The 21,032-nt window shown below is 36.2% G+C and overlaps 1 protein-coding gene across 2 annotated transcripts in view; it reads right to left on the reverse strand.

Moving 5' to 3' along the window:
- LOC133525502 (connectin-like) overlaps positions 1 to 21,032 on the reverse strand; it is a 189,187-nt gene that overhangs the window by 40,721 nt on the left and 127,434 nt on the right. For both annotated transcript variants that reach the window (XM_061861764.1, XM_061861763.1), the window contains one exon: positions 4,318 to 5,373. In XM_061861764.1, coding sequence (XP_061717748.1) covers positions 4,318 to 5,350 — 1,033 coding nt within the window. In that variant the 5' untranslated portion in view covers positions 5,351 to 5,373. The remainder of the gene's footprint in view (positions 1 to 4,317; positions 5,374 to 21,032) is intronic.

A 21,032-nucleotide genomic window follows, 5' to 3' on the forward strand; every position in this document is an offset into this window, starting at 1 on the left:
CTTTGGGACTGACGGCCGTTTGCCAATCGCGAACAGATTGATTTACCTATCGTAAAATGTGCCTAGGTACATTGTTACAAACGTTGCTCCAAATTTCGAAATTTAAAATGATTATATTGTGGAATGTTGACATATATATCGAAGTAGACCACCAGTACCATCACTACAATCATGTTTTACCTAACACGTAAAATGTATACGTGGACGGGACACCCAGCCTATCTTTGGCTTATTGTTAGTCGCCTGGTAGCTACCCGGCCTACGATCAGTATAAGATTTGTTCCTGAGTTTGGATGTTTTCTATAGGTAGGTGTGTATTTAAGTTTTTATCTATATGTATATATTATAAATTAAATGAATATTATTTTTTACACAAATTTACTAAGCCACGGTAAGATCAAAAAGGCTCAAGTTGTGGGTACTCAGAAAACAATATAATTATATAATACACATAAAAAACAACCATGGCTCAGGAACAAATATCTGTGCTCATCACACAAATACCGGGATTCGAATCCAGGACCATCGGCTACATAGGCAGAATCACTACCGACTAGGCCAGACCGCGGTCATCTTATGTTGTAAAAACCGGCTAAGGCATTCTCGCGCACCGAGGGTTCCGTACAAACTTTGAATTACCTCGTGTAGCTATAAAGGCAAAAGACTTTTGAATAGAAGTACCTATACTAAGTATAATTGTGTACAGCGCCATCTATCGGCAAATTGTCTAACAAATTTGCGCGATGTAATGCACGTATGTTGGTTTTTCGAGGATTGTTCTCTATCATGTGACCTGATTTCAAAAATTGATCTTTTATTTGAAAAAAGGTGCATTTAATGTAGTCTCATAGAAATTTTATGTGTAATAAAGACACGTAAAGTTGGTTGAATTGCAAACGGAATTCGGAAAGGCTTTTTGTTAATTAAAAAAAAGTTACCAAGATAGAGATCTCATTATACTTTTCCTGTAAAATTTATAGTAATTTTAATATTATGTAAAAAATTCATAATTTTTCGTCGGTAAACTTCGGAGATAGGAGGAAGGGGGGGGGGGGTTATTTTTTTCCCGTCATAAATCATTTTTTTGTCTATGAAAAAAATATGTTATGGAATCTACAATTTGAGCTCTTTCAAATGATACCCCACTTCACCTAGTCACTAGACTTTGAAATTTTGCCCCCTCTTTATATAGGCATTTTCCATAGTTAGTAAAAATAAAACAAAAAATATTACTTTCAATGTGTCTAGGTTAGCGTTATTAATAACTATTCCAAATTCCAAATCGATAGCTTAAGTGGTTCTTGAGATATTTAGCGATGTGACAGACAGACAGACGGACGGACGGACAGAGTCACACCATAAGTTCGTTTTGTACCTACCTTTTTGATACGGAACCCTAATAATACATCGTCGCTTAGTACTCACAACACAACCCATATTGAGCTTAGAGCTTATTTATATCTTATACCTTTAAACGAGCAATTCTTGTATACAGGATGATTCAGGAGACGTGAGCAGGATCAAGCCTGCATATTCGGTAAATTATCAGCAACTGTTTCGTACCAGTATTTGTGAGATTAACGTTAATTTAATTTTTACTGTTAAAAAAAAAAGAGTTTTATTTTATTTACGATATTTATGGTCACCCTCTTTGTTTTATCTATAAGAAGTGACAAATTGAATGTCATCGGAGCCTGGTTACTTTTATAAAATCGTATCTCACTCAAGTGTAACATTTTATTTTCTTCATAATCAAAGTGCTGTCATAACGGTTAAAGAGGTTTTATCTTTGTTAATTAAGTGTTGTAGGCTGTCCATGATTGTAGATAATCAAATTTGTCCTTAAGAAAAAGTTAAATAACAGATAAAAAGCGTGATTGTTTTACTAAAATATGATGGTGAACGATTCATTAACATTTACTGATTGTGTAGGCTTAGTCCAGCTCACGTCTCATGAATCGCCCTGTATAAATATATATATATATATATTTCTGTGATCTCGGAAACGGCTCTAACGATTTCGCTGAAATTTGGTATATGGGGGTTTTTGGGGGTATACAATCGATCTAGATTAGTCTTATGTTTGGGAAAACGCGTGTTTTCGAGTTTTCATGCGTTTTTCTTTCGACGCAGAATATGGTCGCTAATTTCGTATTGCCGGCCACTGTCCGTCTGGTCCAGCGGGTTAAGACGCGGACGGCTAGAAACGAGTGTTACGGGTTCGAATCTTGCCCGGTGACTAACTTTTTTTTTTATATATGTTCAAGTTTATATATAATTTTTAATTTTTATTATTTTAGACAAGTTTAATTTAGTAAAAAATGTAGTTAAGATTATCACCTATACACCACCATATTACAATAAATAGTTATAACCGAGCAAAGCTCGGTCGCCCAGGTACTATTAGTTTATTTATGCTACTTTACAATTTATAATATTGTTAAAAGCAATACATTCTCCAATATTTCTCGGCAATATGAGCAATTTTCCGGGAATAATCCCGGGATCCGAATAGAACATCACTTAGGTACTCGCCCGCAGCGTGATTTATTATGAGACAACCACGGAATAACTGGATTATACGCGCATTCTTTGCCATGTTATGCTTATATTAGCCCAGTCAGAACAAACGATTACAAAGTACGTTGTGCTCTCGCCATACAATGAAAAAAAGCGAGAATCATTCACTAAATTAAATTTATTTTTTCATTTCTCATGGTCTGAATGTGGGTCATTGTTATTCTATTAAGTTTGCAGAAAGAGACACGTTTGGCTCTAGGGCATTATAATTTTATAATAGGTATGTTTTCTTTATTTATCTTGGACACTTTCCATTTTGACATCTAACTCCCCCATTCAATGAATAACGTCTCTTTTATCTAAATGGTTAATTGAAAGTACCCTCAAAAAGTACTATAAAAGTATTTAGTCATGCTTTTTTAAACACACATGTATTTTTCCCGTATTCGAAATGAAAAGTAGAGTATTTAGCTCAGGTGAAAGGCACCATTTCAATCTCAGAATATTAGTGCTCTTACGGAACTACCTCGATAGAAATGAGCGCCTTTTGTCCCTTGGTTAACAATCTACATTTCTCCTGACGTGAAATTTTCGTTACTAAAATGTGTAAAAGTTTTATAACTTTAATATTAGTTAAAAGAAACAGTTTAAGAAAGGCAATCAAACCTAACCTAATCGCGTGTGGAAATACATATTTGCGTTTGAATCTATTCCTATTTTAACCATCTGTGTCTTTAAATATTTTTTGAAATAATAATAAGCACATAAATCCTGTTTAACATACTTACAGCCCGATTCGAAGAATGATTAAGACACGTTTAAGATCTTGGAAAGATCGATAGCTAAACGACATATCAAAATTGACGTTTATTTCAATTCCGCTGTGATGCCAACAAGATCTATCTACGATATTTCTAATGTCAAAGTGACATTGGTTGCCCGAATCAAGCTGCTTCTGTCAATTATACGATATGCAAACGATATCTAAATGAGAACTTATCTAAACCAGAACTTATCGTTATCGTATTTTATTCTTCAAATCGGGCCGTATGTCTGCTAGTGGCGCGTAGGTGCGTACTCTTAGGTCACGTAAGCATCGTATATTAGTCGCGCCAGCCATATAATATTCTAAAAAGATATGATATTTTAGCTTAGTATTGAATGAGCACGTGTAAAGTAAAAACACGTAACTTAGGTACGTACTCGTAGTATAGCTATGTATTCGTCTGAAGTACGATCTTAACGAGTAAAACATTATTATTACTGTCGAAGAACAAAAACACATAAGTATCTTAGTCCTTTACTCTAAATCCATCTTGTATATTCGCATAAAATCATGATATTTTTTCTAAGCAGATCAAGCAGAGATTTATCTCAATGCTTTGAACCTTTTTGCCAATTGTTTGTATTAAGATAAACTCGATGACCCAGTGAACTTCGTATCACCTACATCTTTTTTTTGCACGTACGCACTTACTTATTTTTTTTCTTGCGTAATAACCTTCTCATGACAATAACAAACACATCAAAAAGAATCAGAGAAAATGGTCCAGCCGTTTATGCGTAATGCCGGACCAAAGGAAATAATGATTCATTTATATATAATATATATAGATTAGGATATTTGGGACGCTTTTAGGCTTTTAGGGCAAACCTACCTTTTTCGGCGTCTCTCATTTGTAAATAAATTAAATCCTATTTGAAGACAGCGATGGTGACAACATTTTACTCTAGGATGTCAATAAACGGAAGATTACCCTATCCCGATAAGATCTAAAGTATTAAATTTGAACTCACCGTCCAAGTAAACAGCTCTTGAAGCGGATTTCCCGTTCTCGACGACCGGCCTAATGGTTTCATAAGACATCGACTCCAGGAGGTTGTCCCTCATATCTAATACTATTAGGCTCCTTATGTCTTCGAGAATGTCCTCGTAGAAAGCCGTCAATTTGTTCCCAGAGAGCGTCAGTTTCCGCAGCTGCGTCAGGCCTCCGAACGCACGTTCCGATACGTACTCGATGGCATTGTTGTCCAACATTAGATCTTTCAAGCCCCACAGCTCACTAAACGCCAAATTACCTATCATAGTCAAACGATTGCTCCTCAAATTTAAACGAGACAAATTCTCCAGTCCTTCAAACATTTCCCTCGTAACTACTGATATGGAATTCAAATCAAGTTTCAACTCTATTAAATTGTTCAGATGTTTGAAGCATCCCTCGTGGATTAAACTTAGATTATTATTTGATAAGTGTAAGACATGTAAATTAGGTAGTCCGAAGAATACATCGCGTCTTAGTTCCGTGATTTGATTGTCGTCCAAACTTAGATTGGACAGCATCATCATTTGTGCGAATGAATGTCGCTCCAGGATAGAAATTTTGTTTGATCTTAAGCTGATTTGTCTTATAGTTGAAGAGTTGGTGAACGCATAAGGTGGTACACTTTGTATCGTTCCAAATTGTATAGATATGTGTTTGAGTCTTTCGAGCCTAACGATGGCTTTGGCCGGTATGAATGTTAGGGCTTCATCTGAGCGAACGTTGAACATGAGGTGTTCTAATTCAGATTGGGAGGAGAAGTTTGGCCAGATAGGGTCTTCCGGGGTGATTCCTCCTGTAAATATCCAGCAGTCTGCTCGGGTAGCCATCTTTGGTTTGGTACTGTCACAGTAGCAGTGGACTAAGGATCTTCTGTCGACGATGTCACAGATGTTGGTGAATACTGGTATGTGGTAAAACTCTATTTTGTGGTCGTCCTTGGCGGTGATGGCGGGCTGGGCGATCGTTAGAGCCGCCATAATTACGAGGTGTTTTATTATCTGCTCCATTTCGATATCGGTTTAATTGTTACCTGTAACAATGAGTTATTGTTAATTACATAATAACTGTAAAGACCCAGAGTTGAGGTTTTTTTGTGAGGTTGATGATTGTATCGTACAATTAAAATTAGAAATTGAAGGAAGGCATCATTTTAATTGCCTTACTTAATATTTTATACGTTTAGTGGGAAATAGCGTTGGCTACACAAATTGTAAATGTTGTTCTGTCTACTGCAGTGATTGTTAGTTAACCTAAATATAAAAACAGCAGCGGCATTCAGATAACAACAACAGTATTGCCATGGTATGGTGGTGGTAATAGTATTGGTATGGTATTGCATGGTATGGTGGTATGGTGGTCTAATTTTCACCTCGGTTGCGCTTATTTACTTCACTGAAAGCAATATTGTAAGTAACAAAGAATTTTGTTACTAATATTTACTTATACAAAAATTGGGACTTGCGAACTACGTAAGAGTTATACTGGCCACTGGTCATTTGTAAGAAATAGGTTTTAGGATATTGAACACAATGTATTATTTATACTTGAGTTCTGTTATTTTTTTAATAACTCCGTGAGTTCGGCTGATTATTTTTTTCAGTGTAATTTTATGCTTGCGAGCGTGAGGCAATGAAATGAAATGAAATGAAATGAAATGAAATGAAATGAAATGTGTTTATTTGCTTAACATTATGTACAGATAGGATGGTATAGTCAATAATATTATGTCCAGATAATGTCAATACCTTATACTAGTAGGCATGCAAAATATTTTAAAAACCTATTTACATTATATTACATTAAATTACATATTTGCATAATCAACTACAATAACATTATATTTCAATAAATTATTATTATTAAATATTAACAATGAAAATAGAGCCAAGAATAGAATTAATAAATAATAAAATGTCACAATATCAATAGAAATCTATATTTAAATATTCCTTAACGCTATAAAAATTGTGCTGGCTTAAAAATATTATAATCGCTCGTTTAAATTTAATAAGTGGCATGTCTCTTAACGATTGTGGCAGTTTATTATATATTGTGTATGTCATCCCATCGACATTATTTCGATAAAGCGCCAAATTGTTTTTTGTTCCAAGAAGTTTGTTCAGTCGATTAGCTCTAGCATTTGGATTTACTTGAGCTATAAAAGTAAAGTATTGGTAATGTTTTTTTACAAAAATGCATATTTCTGCTATGTATATATATGCCAAAGGAAGAATTTTGAGTTTTTTAAACATGGGTTTACACGATTGCCTTGTACCAATACCGCTTAATGCTCTGATGCACTTTTTTTGAGCTTTAAATGCTCTATCAAAGTCAACTGAGTTACCCCAGATTATAACGCCATATCGTAACACAGATGATACATAGCTATGGTAGGCGTTTAAAGCTGTATCTAAGGATGCGATATTTTTTAGTCGTTTGAGTGCGTACACAAATCGGTTCACTTTAGTGCATACAAGGTCAATATGTTTCTTCCAGTTACAGTGTTCGTCAAGAGTTAATCCCAAAAAGACAGTCGAATTAACCATTTCTACTTTAATATTATTGTACATTATATTTATAGATAATGCTTGGCTCTTATTTGTTCTAAATTGTACAGCTTTGGTTTTACTAATATTAATTCTAAGATCATGATTATTCAGCCAATTTACTATGGCTTTAATAGATTCATTAATTTCATTTTCAAAGGTGTCTACGTTCGTACATTTAAACAATAAAGTAGTATCATCAGCAAATAATATAGATTTGTGTGTTGTTACATCGGGAAGGTCATTAATATATAGAATAAATAATAATGGTCCTAAAATGCTTCCTTGAGGAACTCCTCGGCCATTAAGTTTATATTCTGACATGACACAAACTTTTTCATCATTAATTACTTTACATATTTCAGTGCACTGTCTCCTATCATTTAGGTAGCTAGTAAGCCAGTCATGGGCTTTACCTCTAATGCCATAATCGTAAAGTTTATTGAGAAGCGTTTTATGGTTTACAAAATCAAATGCCTTTGACATATCTAAAAATAATGCTATAATAGGCTCTTTACGATCAAGACACTCGGTAACATATTTAACTAAAGAAAAACTAGCCAGAGACGTCGATTTACCTGACTGGAATCCGAACTGGTCCGTGCTTAGTAGTTTGTTTTTGTATAGGAAATCATATAATCTCTTAGCAATAACTTTTTCGAAGACTTTTGACATTATTGGGATAAGAGTGATGGGTCTATAGTTATTCATGTCTAGAGCGTTACCTTTTTTGTATATAGGCTTAACTATCGAGTATTTAAGACGATCCGGAAATATACCTGTGGTGATAGAGAGATTAATTAAATACGACAGAGGAATAGCTAACTTATAAGCGCATAATTTTAATAATTTGGTGCTTATAAAGTCATATCCAACAAGGCAAAGGAGTAATATCAAATGAACATGAAATCAACAACCAACTGGATATATTCAACTGGGTATATTCAACTGGATATATTTAACTGGATATATTCAACTGGGTATATTCCAGAGGGACAGTTTTGCCAGTGAAAAGGAATTTTTTTTTTGTCAATACCAAAATTGGCAAAAAAAATGCTGTGAGCCGTAGGACTGAGCTGGAACCAGGCCAAGACGGTTGCTCAAAGTAAACAGGCGTGGAAGGATCTTGTGGAGGCCCTATGCACCTCCGGGGTGCCCTAGGACCAATAACAATAACAACAAAAACTTAGTGGGCTCACGGAGCATGATGTTGTATGGTGGTTGCTCTTATCAAAGTGATATCTGGACTTAACAAATAGCCACTGGATTACAGGGTGTTAACTAAAGAATAGTTAAACGTGTTTCAAGATTGATTCTTCATTAACTGCACACTTCTAAATTAGTTTACTGCATAATAAGCTATCAATATTACACTTCAAACAAAATTAATGAGCAAAAAACGTTCGCCATTTTGAAGTTCAACCGAAAATCGAAATCAATACCAGATCTTTTAAATCTGGACGCAGTTCCATCTGAAAATTAGATAACTGTCAAAGCAACGTATGACAAAACCTGTCAACACCCTTCCAATTCTGATGGAGGCAACATAATACTCTCGACGGAGCCGGGGCAAAGTGAAATCATTTTCCGACATTTCGACTGTCAGTCAATTAAATTACTTTCGCTTTTGGGAACTCGCTTCATATGGAGCTCTTAACTGATTCAACATACGCTTCGACATTGAATGGTGAAAATAAGCGGAATTGACTTTATTACGCCAGACACCTTTCACTGTCGGAATCTTATTTTAATTTGACTTTCTCATAAAAACGTCACATCGTCTCATAGTGTTGTGTTCCTGCGAGTAAGGTTGCCAGAGCTTAACGAGGGTGCGGAGTGTTAGGGTCGGCAACGCGCCTGAGACTTCTCTGGAGTTGCAGGCGTCCATAGGCTACGAGGCTGTTTACCATCAGGCGGGCCGTATGCTTGTTTGCCACCGACGTAGTATAAAAATGAACACCCTGGCCAAAATTAACAAAAATCTTCATATAAAAACGAATTAGGGAAATTTCACTTCTAATCAAGTATCAATGACCAGACACTAGCAGGCCAATTCCAACAACACAATGTGATACTGATCTAACTTGCATATTTGAGATCGTTCCCATCTCCTTTAGAGCCCCTGCTGAATTGCGTATAATGTCAACTTTCAACCAAAATCTACGGAAGGTAGAGGTAAGGAAATAAATCTCCATGTACCAAAAAGTGTCATCAAAAAACCTTAAATAGGTGGCGCCACAATACCTAGAGTACTTGAACAAAAAAATCAAATCATAGACAGCGCACTTCACTCCGTCAATAGCGCCTAGGTTCTTAGCTACTCTAGCGCTACTCTGGAGAGATTTGGAACTATTATTTATAGCTAACAGCTGGACACTTTTGCAACAGTTCTACCATAAGAGATGGCACTCCTCTTAATTCCACACTCCATACAAAATCGTTACTTTTCGCACTGACAGAATATCAGTGTCATATTTTTTTAGTTAGGGTTAGATGACAGCTAACTGATATGATTCCAATCCATCCATCCATCATTCTATATCGGTTTGATGTCAGTGCACGTTCGAATTGGCCTGTTACTCTCCGTCTATTATAGGTATTCTTTGGTAAATTACTTGAAACGGCGTTTATCGCCAAACCCGTCAAAAGATTTACCAGCTTTTAACAAACCTATATTGTCATTGTCCTAAACTTAAACGTTTTTCTTTCCATTGTCTATACAACCTTGAGGCATTCAAGGCAGGAGTGATTAGGCGTTTTTTTTTTTCAAAAGAGAGCAACCGTTCGACCTTGTGTATCCCATCTGGAAAAGCTTAGGTATTGTGCTTAATATAAATCAAGCAAAAATCTTCAGCCTTTCTTTAGTAAATTTTCCATTTCAGTATTTGTTTTCGGCGTATTGTTTGTTTTTCTTCAAGAAAGAACGTTATTATGTTTAGGTATGTTTTTGCTTAAATTCGTCTTGTTGTTATAACAATTGTTATCGAATTTATGAAGGTATATTTGTTCTGTACCCCTAGTGTTAATTTATTCGATAGCGCGAGGTGACTTACGCGTTTGCGTTAAGTCTCATTTTGTATGGGATTTTGAGTTTCCAAAACGTCCCATTTGGCGCGCTGTTTCTAAATTCCATACAAAATGAGACTTAACGCAAACGCGTACGTCACGTCACGCCATCGAATAAATTTACACTAGGGGTTCAGATAGTGAAAAATGTCAAATTGAGAGCTTGAGTCGATGAAATTGTACACCTTTTGATAACTATTAGAACTATAAAGTACTGGTTTCTATTAGTACCTACGTCTTGTTATCTTATTTATATCTATTTTTTTTTTTAACGGACTCATTTAATTTGACTCATAAAAGCGGTGGTGGCCGAGTGGATATGACGTCCGACTTTCAATCCGGAGGTCGTGGGTTCAAATCCTGGCTCGTACTAATGAGTTTTTCGGAACTTATGTACGAAATATCATCTGATATTTACCACTAGCTTTTCGGTGAAGGAAAACATCGTGAGGAAACCTGCATACATCTGCGAAGAAGTTCAAAGGTGTATGTGAAGTTCCCAATCCGCATTGGGCTAGCGTGGGGACTATAGCCCGAGCCCTCTCGCGCATGAGAGGAGGCCTGTGCCCAGCAGTGGGACGTAACGATTTTTTTTTCTGATGGACGTTTAGGTAAACGCGCGTAAAGCTATGATTTTAAAGCTCTTATTTGTACATTTCGTAGAGTTTGGACTGCTATAAAGGGTAATTTTGTATTACACATATCCTGTACTTCAACTTTAATAAATAACATTTTTGTTATGATAAAGTTGAATTAGTGTAAATAAAAGTTAGACAAAACCACTATTCTCCAGAAATTACTTTAAAACAAGTTAACATTTCTCTGAAAATCGACTTAATTTTAACGTAATTTGATACTTAAACAATCTACAACATTTGCTGAAACTGTTTTTATACGTCATTTTGTATAATTTACCACCATATTAAGTTTTTATGAATTTTTAAAAACTGTTTCTTCTCGTCACATATTACCGGGGACGCACGCGTGCGGTTTCATTATTAAAAGCCAAGATGAGAAGACGTGCTAATAGAAACCAATACTTGTTATTTAGATATTACGTAACAAAAAGTGTACCATTTCAACGACTACATCTATCAATTTTACATGTTTGCTCTAAAATCGTTACCAAGCCCTTAATATTTAGTCATTCGAAGGGAAAAATATCGTTTAATTTGTTTATTTCAATGAATGGGAATCGAACTTTATGTTTATCCTAATTGGCTTTGTTGCCTTACAATAAAAAAAATCTTGAACCTGGGTGAATCGACTTTTTTTTCATTCGTTGTCATGGTTACGGTCGCCTGGGTTACTTTTAAAATCCTGGGCTTATAAGCTTAGCCTTTAAGTTAGCTTTACTAATGATTACAAGATTATTTAATAGTTATATTATGTATTTATATTGACGACCGGTTTGGCCTAGTGGGTAGTGACCCTGCCTACGAAGCTGATGGTCGCGGGTTCAAATCCTGGTAAGGGCATTTATTCGTGTGATGAGCATGGATATTTGTTCCTGAGTGATGAGTATTTATAAATATTTATATATTATATATATCGTTGTCTAAGTACCCTCAACACAAGCCTTATTGAGCTTACTGTGGGACTTAGTCAATTTGTGTAATAAAATAATGTCATATTATATTTATTTTATTTATAGGTACTAGTTGTATGTAAGCATGTCACACATTGAGTCAGCATTCTAAATATTAATTAGCACAATCGATTGCTTCCTTTAAGGTACCTAATTAGGGTCCTTTTCATGGAAATTTTAGAAATCCAGCGACAAAGTAAAGGGAGTCACAATTTCACTTCGTGTTTTTTATTAATGATGCCAACTGAAGTGTCAATACCAAAGGATTAAAGTAAGTCTTACCTAGAAAAGAATAATAATTTTAAATTGCTGGCATCATAAATGGAAACAAGATAATATTATGTATGTATAAACTCTTTATTGTACAAAGCACATAAACACAAATATGGCAGAGGATAGGCAGTACAAAGGCGAACTTATCCCTTTAAGGGATCTCTTCTAGTATTATTTTAATATATAGGAAAAAAATAGTACATTACGATACAAGTGCGAAAAATAGGAAATTCGAAACGAGTGGCGATAAATTAAAACACGACCGAAGGGAGTGTTTTAAATCGACACGAGTTGCGAATTACCTATTCGCACATGTATCGTACAACGTTTTACAGTACATATGGCCCTTTAAATGTTCGACACAGTAACATAATATGCTACTTCTCGCACTAGTGCTATAAAGTAGCCCCATATGTACTGTAAAAACATTTGAGAAATACACTCGTTTGGGCTAATTTTATAATAGTTATAAGAATTTCCTTTAAGGTGCGACCAGACCGCAGCTTAAAAAACGGTCACGATACGGAATCGCCGTAATGCGTCGTATGCGTACCGTTTTTGACGCATGCTGCTGCTTAAAAAACGGTGACGGTACGGAATCGCAGTGACGTGCTTCACGCGAATCTTTTTTGTTCGCAAAACAGTTGCGTCTTTTACGTCACCGGTGTGGTGTCTGCCATAAAATCTCCGTGTAATATTTTTTGCGATTTTTACGCAGATCAATTTACGGTGCGTCAGCGTATTTTAAGCAGCGGTGTGGGGAGCATGCGTCAAAAACGGTACGCATACGATGCGTCACTGCGATTCCGTATCGTGACCGTTTTTTAAGCTGCGGTCTGGTCGCACCTTTACCCAATGTCCATGACGCGAGCGCGCGACGCGACACGGAAATCAATTCAAACTTACATTTTGATGATGATATATCTAAATGATGTCATTTTGTTCTGACTTGCCCGTGCGTCTCGCTAGCGCAATTATATCTTTTTTGAAGTGAAAACTTCTTTAGCGGCGCTGTGTGTGTGTGTGTGTGTGTGTGTGTGTGTGTGTGTGTGTGTGTGTGTGTGTGTGTGTGTGTGCGTGCGTGCGTGCGTGCGTGCGTGCGTGCGTGCGTGCGTGCGTGCGTGCGTGCGTGCGTGCGTGCGTGCGTGCGTGCGTGCGTGCGTGCGTGCGTATAACAGTTCTGAAGTGTTACATTTTTAATGTAATATAAATTGTCATGTTTGTGTACGATAGCGGAATAAATTAATATTGTATTTTATCACATAAATGAAAGTACTTTTATAATGATAATTAAAGCAATTCGTGCAAAATTATTCCCTAACCATTCCAAAATATCACAAATGCACAACGTTAATATTCAAGTTTTCACTTCTGCCGGCACTCCCGGAGTGCAACCCGTTGTTTTTTTTTAAATACATGTAGTTATAGGGATGATTAGGAGCGAAATTTATGCCCGTGTTGTATATTCTACTATTAATAATTTACATCTTTAGTGACAAAGCAAGTCATTTACATGCTAAAAATAACCCTGTCTTGTCATCCATCAAACCGCATCGTAGCGTTTCCGCCAAAATGTTGCCTGAAAACTAAATTCCCGACTCTTTGATGTTACTAAACTGGTTTGCCTGCCTCAGGTTACGTAACTTAATCGTGCCTTGTCGAAACTTGAGCAACTTTATCGATACGATAGCGCAATTGATAAAGCAACTGTTTAATATATTTTAAAATTATAATTATATGTCAGTATATTTTAGGAGACGTGAGTTAAGGGTATAAGAACTCCTAATATATAATTTGTCAGCCAGAACTAAGGACAAGATTCAGCATTGCTTAACTAAAACATGCGTCAATGCTTAATTTTATTATTTAATTATATTTGAAGTTAAAATAATCTTAATTGTTTATGAACTAGTATACGGCTACCATCAGTTTTGACATTAACATGTTTCCCTAAACTAAACGAAAGCCAAAATGTAATCTCATAACTAAATTCCCTGAGCCTTTGATGTTAATAAAATGGTTTGCCTGCCTCAGGTTACGTAACTTAATCGTTCCTTATCGAAACTTGAGCAACTTTATCGATACAATAGGGCAATCGATACAGAAAGAGTTTATATTATGTATAATATATTGAAATTATAATTATTTTAAGTATATTTTAGCTCCTTGCACTACCTGTTGACTTTTGTATGAGTTCGAAATTTCCTGCTACCTAAAGGTTGTCTGGAAGAGATCGCTTTTTAGCGATAAGACCGCCTGTTGTTACCTGGTTCTATTTTCCTTTAAAATTCATTTGTAGTTTTACATGTATGTAAAATGTATAATTGTTGGTGCAATAAAGAATATTTACTTACTTACTTACTTACTTTAGAGTGAGTGTGCCAGTAGGACATGCGTCAATGCTAAATTGTATTATTTAATTAATTATAAATACTAGCTCTTAAGTAATTTTAAGTTGGAATAATCTTGATTATAAAATGATTCATTTAACTGGCAACATTTATAAGCAATGGCGGCTGACGAAGGTTTGGATTTTAGTATTCACAATTACGTAAAAATATCATATTAAACTCGATGCTTATGAATGGAATGTAATATCAGGTGATTTGTTTTTATTTAGTGATGAATCGTGACACCCATTCAACGCACAAACAGCCATCATTCCTGTATTTTTTAATTTACAACCGGGAGGTGTACACAAACCGACTCGACCTTGAGTACTACGAGGGCCGTTCGAACGAGTGCGACATAATGTCGCCCCTGAAGTGGCTTCACTAAGGATGTGCGGACTACTCATCTAGTGGATTATAAATGAACTTGGTGGTAACTCTGCTAGTTTATTTTTTTTAAACTCTTAAGGACTTTTCCTTTCCATTATCTTAATTTCTGTTTGAGTGGAATTTAGGGGAAAGCCACAGTATGAAGTTTTGTGAACAACTTCTCCCGTTTAAGACCTAAATATTACAAAATATTGTCCATTTAAAATAAGAAAAGTACCACATTGTACCATTTCTCTAAACGAACGACAATACTGATGTCGCTAAAATGTAATCTCATAACTAAATTCCCTGAGCTTTTGATGTCACTAAATATGTTTGCTTGCCTCGGGTAATGGGTAACTTATTGAAAACTCGTGTTGAGAGACTCGAGAGTCTGTGAATCGATTATAAATCTAGTACTTAGTATGGATTGGGCATGAGTGGTGGGGGAAAGGGGATAGTCTTATGTAACTTTCAGTAGGAGTAGCAGAGAAAGCGTTATTATTGTTTGCCCTTATTACAATTTCATTTTTTTAGTCCCCACCGTAAATTTCAGTATATGGTGGGCAACAAATAACCCGACTAAATTACGTAGGTTGATTTTGGTATTTTGTCAGGAATGTTAGTGTTTTTAATTTTGTCGCATTGCGTATGTTCTGTCCCTCACGGGCGCACGCGTATAGCACATATATACGATCCTACCATCTATGGAATCGATGTAGCGATCGTTAAGGTGACATCCAGATGTCGCCTGCATCTGCATTACTGTTGCGACATTACTGTCGAATTAGTGACGAATTTCCATAATAATCCTTCCTTATCCTTTCAATTTCTATCGCGTTCATGTCATAATCGGAGCAGTAATGCGGCGACGAACATTCATGATCATGGCGTAACAATAATGTAGCTGTAGTACCGTTTCTGTAGGATGATAATCCGTAGAATTTTTTTTTAGCCCGAAATTGGGATTACGTTCACCCAAAATGCTCATCAAACTTACAAAACTTTATTAAGCGCTGACAAAAGCGCTGAAGAAGCGCTGGTGGCCTAGCGGTAAGAGCGTGCGACTTGCAATCCGGAGGTCGCGGGTTCAAACCCCGGCTCGTACCAATGAGTTTTCAGAACTTATGTACGAAATATCATTTGATATTTACCACTCGCTTTTCGGTGAAGGAAAACATCGTGAGGAAACCGGACTAATCCCAATAAGGCCTAGTTTACCCTCTGGGTTGGAAGGTCAGATGGCAGTCGCTTTCGTAAAAACTAGTGCCTACGCCAAATCTTGGGATTAGTTGTCAAGCGGACCCCAGGCTCCCATGAGCCGTGGCAAAATGCCGGGACAACGCGAGGAAGAAGAAGATTAAGCGCTGACAAAAGCTACTACGAAATAAAAATGTATGAATTTTCTTCAGTTTATTTTAAAAAAAAATACGCTTAAAACATTGTACCGTTCCTATAAGTAAAAGAGAATGCCACCAAAATGTAACCGAGGAACTAAATTCCCTGCGCCTTTGATGTCACTAACCAGGTTTGCCTCGGGCGGCATAACTTATCGAGTCGAGCTTTACCGATAGGTAATCGATGTAGGGAGCATGTACCGAAAACTTTATGCATAATGTAGTGTATTACTTATTGTTCCGAAATAATAGTAGGTAAGGTATTTGTTACTTCCGTGATATGCTGTGAGTATGGAAGGGCATTTTCAGTTAAAAATGTAGCATTTACTTTTTTCAAAAAAACACCATCTTTTGAGTTATTTCTACTAACAATCGCGAGGACTATCGATTTAAAAAAGCAAAAAATGATTACAAAAATTACGCTCCACACAAAATGTATGTGAAAATGCATCATACTCGTAAGTCTGACACCAAAATTCTTATGATAAATTGGGGAACTTTTATCTTTGTTTCAATCAGTAGCCCTCGTGATTCTGAGCCGAAATAACCCATAAGTTGCTAGTTTAAAAAAAATGTTACACTTTTTGAAAACCCCTCGAAAAGTTATCATCAGAGACTATAACTATACAAGACGAACCAGGGATCGGAACCGGTTTTTTGCAAAAACATCGAAATAACCATATATTTCGGTTTATTTTATACTCTAAATGTAGGACTCAGTTGTGTTTTCAGATAACGACTTCGTATTATTAGATTGCCCAATTAGAAATGAATTAATTAACAAAGAACGAAAAAATACCGTTTTCGTTCCTATAAAAAAATACCGGTTTCCGATCCCTGAGACGAACAATCTCCAAACAACACCGCGTTCCTTGCGTGCCTTTTTACTTATGTTTCATTTTAGCTTAAGGTATACGTATAAAATCTGTTACCACTTTCATGAATTCTACGTAAAATACGACATTCTTATCCGCTATAATTTTTATACAATAAAAGTACAATAAAATCATAATAAAATAATATCGACATAATTTTTTTATTTTATGTCGCCACCTAGTTTTTAGATAATGCTTTAAATCTACTTTTGCGACTTAAACTATGTACCTCACAATAATATTTAACGTAATCTACAACAATAACGTTTCTCGCAGCGTTATATGGGCCGTCAGTCTTCTTTATTTACTAGACTCTGGCATCATTCAAGCGACTCACACAATGACACCACAATTGACGCGGTGAACAGAGCGACATAAATTAATCGTCTGCGCCAATACGACGTCAGTGTGCTGTACGTTCTATTTATTCTATCTACACACACATACGAGTATCATAAACCTTTTATGATGCGTTAAAACCCGCAAATTACAGCCAGCTTGTTTAAGCTTAAGTTTAAGTTTAAAATGTTATGTTATATAATGATATATAATGACATTTGAATTTCTAACATCCCTGAAAAAGAAAGGAATTTGATATGATCTCATTTCTTAACAGTCAAGATGACGTTTATTGTGTGTGTGATCAAATGCCGCAATGGTGGGCGTAACATGCGGTTCCTGAACATTTCATGTGTAGATAAACAGAGTATGTAACTATACATAATGAGTTAATGAGGCATTAAAACACTCGTGTGATGTCTTTATGCTCGCTTTCAGCTCGTTTCATAAACATAAACCCATTTGTATTTAAATGCCATTTATTATGTAGCAGTCTAATAAACTACTAAAATGAACTGATGTCAGTTTCTTTATGAGAGCTTTTATGAAACAGTACCCCTAGTGTAAATAAATTCGATTTCGAAACTTGACTTACGCGTTTGCGTTTAGTCTCATTTTGTATTGGATTTAGAAAGAGCGCGCCAAGCGGGACGTTTTGGAAACTCAAAATCCTATACAAAATGAGACTTAATGCAAACGCGTTCGTCACGTTATGATGTCGATCAAATTTACACTAGGGGTACTGATTATAGGTTCAACGAGGGAACTCCTCAAAACGTACAAACACATTTATAACGATTTTTAGTTTTTATCTAAAAACCAAGGTGAAATGGAACAGCAGATAAAGTCCAGAATTCTTCCATTACAAGTATTTTACGTTTTGGGGCTAATTGTAATTATTTTAAGATGCACTATGATCATAAATATTTTTAATGGCATTTCAAACTGTTTTGTGAAGTAATTTTTTCCTGGTGTGACCAAATATCCGCCCAGATGGACATCACACTAAGCAACGATTTCCACATAGCAATCGACAGGGAGAAGCGGAGAGCTGCCATAAGGAAAATTAGCAAGCGGAGTCTCGATCCTCAGCAGTCGGAGACTGACTTGGAAGGAAGGTAGGAGTACCATAAGATTCACCTGAATGGCGTCACGTGAGTGGAGTAGCGTTGGTGTAAAAGAGTTATCTTTGTTGATCTCGCGGCCTTCGTAAGCTTGAATTTCGAGCGTTTGACTCGCCCAGGGACGGGAATATACAGTCAACACCGCAGCATTTTGGTTTCGAGTCAGAATAGCCGGTTTATACAACTTTACACAATAAAACTTGTGTGTAGAAACATTAGTACACACATTAAGGTGCTAACGGGCCTAAGTTTCAACAAAATGCGAAAGGCTTGGGAGAATTAGAGTGACGATTATGTTAGTGCTTGACATAGTTGGACAAACGCAAAGCATTCTCTGTTTAATGTTACGAACGAGATGTATGTAATAACAGTTACACGATTAAATATTAAAATGTAATTATAATTTAATATGATCGATATCCGGATTGTGAAACTGCGTGCGTATTGGAGTATTTAATAAAACATTTTAACTGCTATTTGAATAGTTACAAAATCCGTATCACCGGTGTCGACGGTACCTAAAGGTCGTCCCCGTGAGTAACCTAAGTACCGTCCCGATGTCAAAACCGATTTTTCTGCCCGGATTTTTGACATTTGCGGCTTCAATGCAATCAGCAGTAACGTCACACTGCAATACTGCAGCAGTGACACTAGTGTAGTCTTTATTAAAGAGTACCTTATTCGGATTACAATCGCAGCAGCTGCTGGAGTCTACTCGCGTTTTTATCACCTGGCATGTCATTCGTCCCTTTCGTACTTACATACTTGTTAGAAAGTGACTGGCATAGGGATAGACAATAAAGTGGCGAGCATCTTAGCCCCACAGAAAGTCGACAGTCGGCAGCATTACTGCAGATTACATTACTGCAAGAAAAGGTATCAATGAGATCAATATTAAAGGAGGATGGGCAGATTTGTATGGTGTGGACACTGGCCCATGAACCAATAACAATAGAGACATACCATTAGAAAGGGGTTTTTTTATACGCTCATGTTTTTGTATGGCGTGACTAGACAAATATCTGTTTAAAAAAAATGACACAAAAATAGACATAGACAGAACACAAGGAAAAAAATAACAAACTAAAATATCGAGACACATAATCATCGACAAAAATAGAAATAGATAATAACAAAACAACGATCTGCGACACAGTAACTTAGTATCGGAAAATACTATAAAGTCACCTTTCAACTTACACTACTTTTTCCGGCGATAAATTTTTTCACACAAAGATTTGGGACTACCTGGCATAGTAAAAGATTTACAACATAAAATATCCTCTCCGCAGATGATGAACTTTGACGAATTTTGACAACCGGTCTGGCCTATAGTGGGTAGTGACCCTGCCTATGTAGCTGATGGTCCCGGGTTCAAATCCTGGTAAGGGCATTTATTTGTGTGATGAGCATGGATATTTGTTCTTGTGTCATGGGTGTTTTCTATGTATTTAAGTATTTGTAAATATTCATATATTATATATATCGTTGTCTAAGTACCCTCAACACAAGCCTTATTGAGCTTACTGTGGGACTTAGTCAATTTATTTATTATTTATTATGAAGGATTTGTTATTGTAATGATGCCCTTACTGGTCAAATGGGCAAATTAGCCCACACTTCCTTTAAAATGTCAAAATCAAACTTGAAGTCGATCGAGGTGGATAGTTAACAACTCTTGCAGCAATGCATTCTGTTGCAACACTGCTGCAGTCACACTCCGAAAGTAACCTTTGTTATTTATTAAATACATTTTTTTTTATACCACGACGGTGGCAAGCAAGCATACGGGCCGCCTGATGGTAAGCCGTCACCGTAGCCTATGGACGCCTGCAACTCCAGAGGTGTTACATGCGCGTTGCCGACCCTTTAAAAATCTGTACACTCCTTTTTTGAAGAACCTTATACTGTAGACCCTCGGGAAAACCTCGGCAGGTAGCTCATTCCACAACCGGAGCGTGCGCGGGAGGAAGCTCCTCTTAAACCGCACAGTGCGTGACCATTTAGGTTCTAGGGTGTGAGGATGAACACCCTGCCGACGGCGGGCGGTGCGGTGATAGAAAGTAGCCGTGGGCATCATGTCAAACAATTCTTCAGAATTCCTTAAAAAAATACTGAAATACTCGTATACATATTAGATAATTAATAACGTTTCCCGTATTTTACACCAGATAAGCTGCCTATAATGAATCAGATGGCATAATCCCGGTCTGTGCGGCCCTTAAATCTACTTTACGTACAATAAGGTCGTATGTGACCGTAAATATGTGCTGCGATACTACTTTTTAAATGAGAGGGCTAAAGTCTCCAGTCAAAGAGAAAAGTAATAAGAAAATATAATTATACTTACCTTTTAGTAACCTTGTTTTCCTGTACAAGGAAAATAAATAAATCGAAGTTACTAATATTACTTTTGCGTACATATTTGACTTTTTTACTTCTAAAGTCGTCGTTATCATGAATAATAAATTATATTTCCCGACTTCCTTCTTCGCAATTAGGTTTACTATTTGTATTATCTATTAATATATTATAATGATAACCTACCTACCTATCCGATTCATTTAATTATTAAATTACGGTTTTATTTATTAACTCACAAACTTTTGTTATTTTCATTAGTACTTATAAATTTTACATTATAATCAGTAATCAATAAATTGAGAAATTTTAGGATAGAAAAGGGGTTTTCAATCCATTTGTGGAAGGGCGGCACCGTCGT

This window comes from Cydia pomonella, chromosome 15 (genome assembly GCF_033807575.1).
Source record: "Cydia pomonella isolate Wapato2018A chromosome 15, ilCydPomo1, whole genome shotgun sequence".
In the NCBI taxonomy this organism is placed as follows: domain Eukaryota; kingdom Metazoa; phylum Arthropoda; class Insecta; order Lepidoptera; family Tortricidae; genus Cydia; species Cydia pomonella.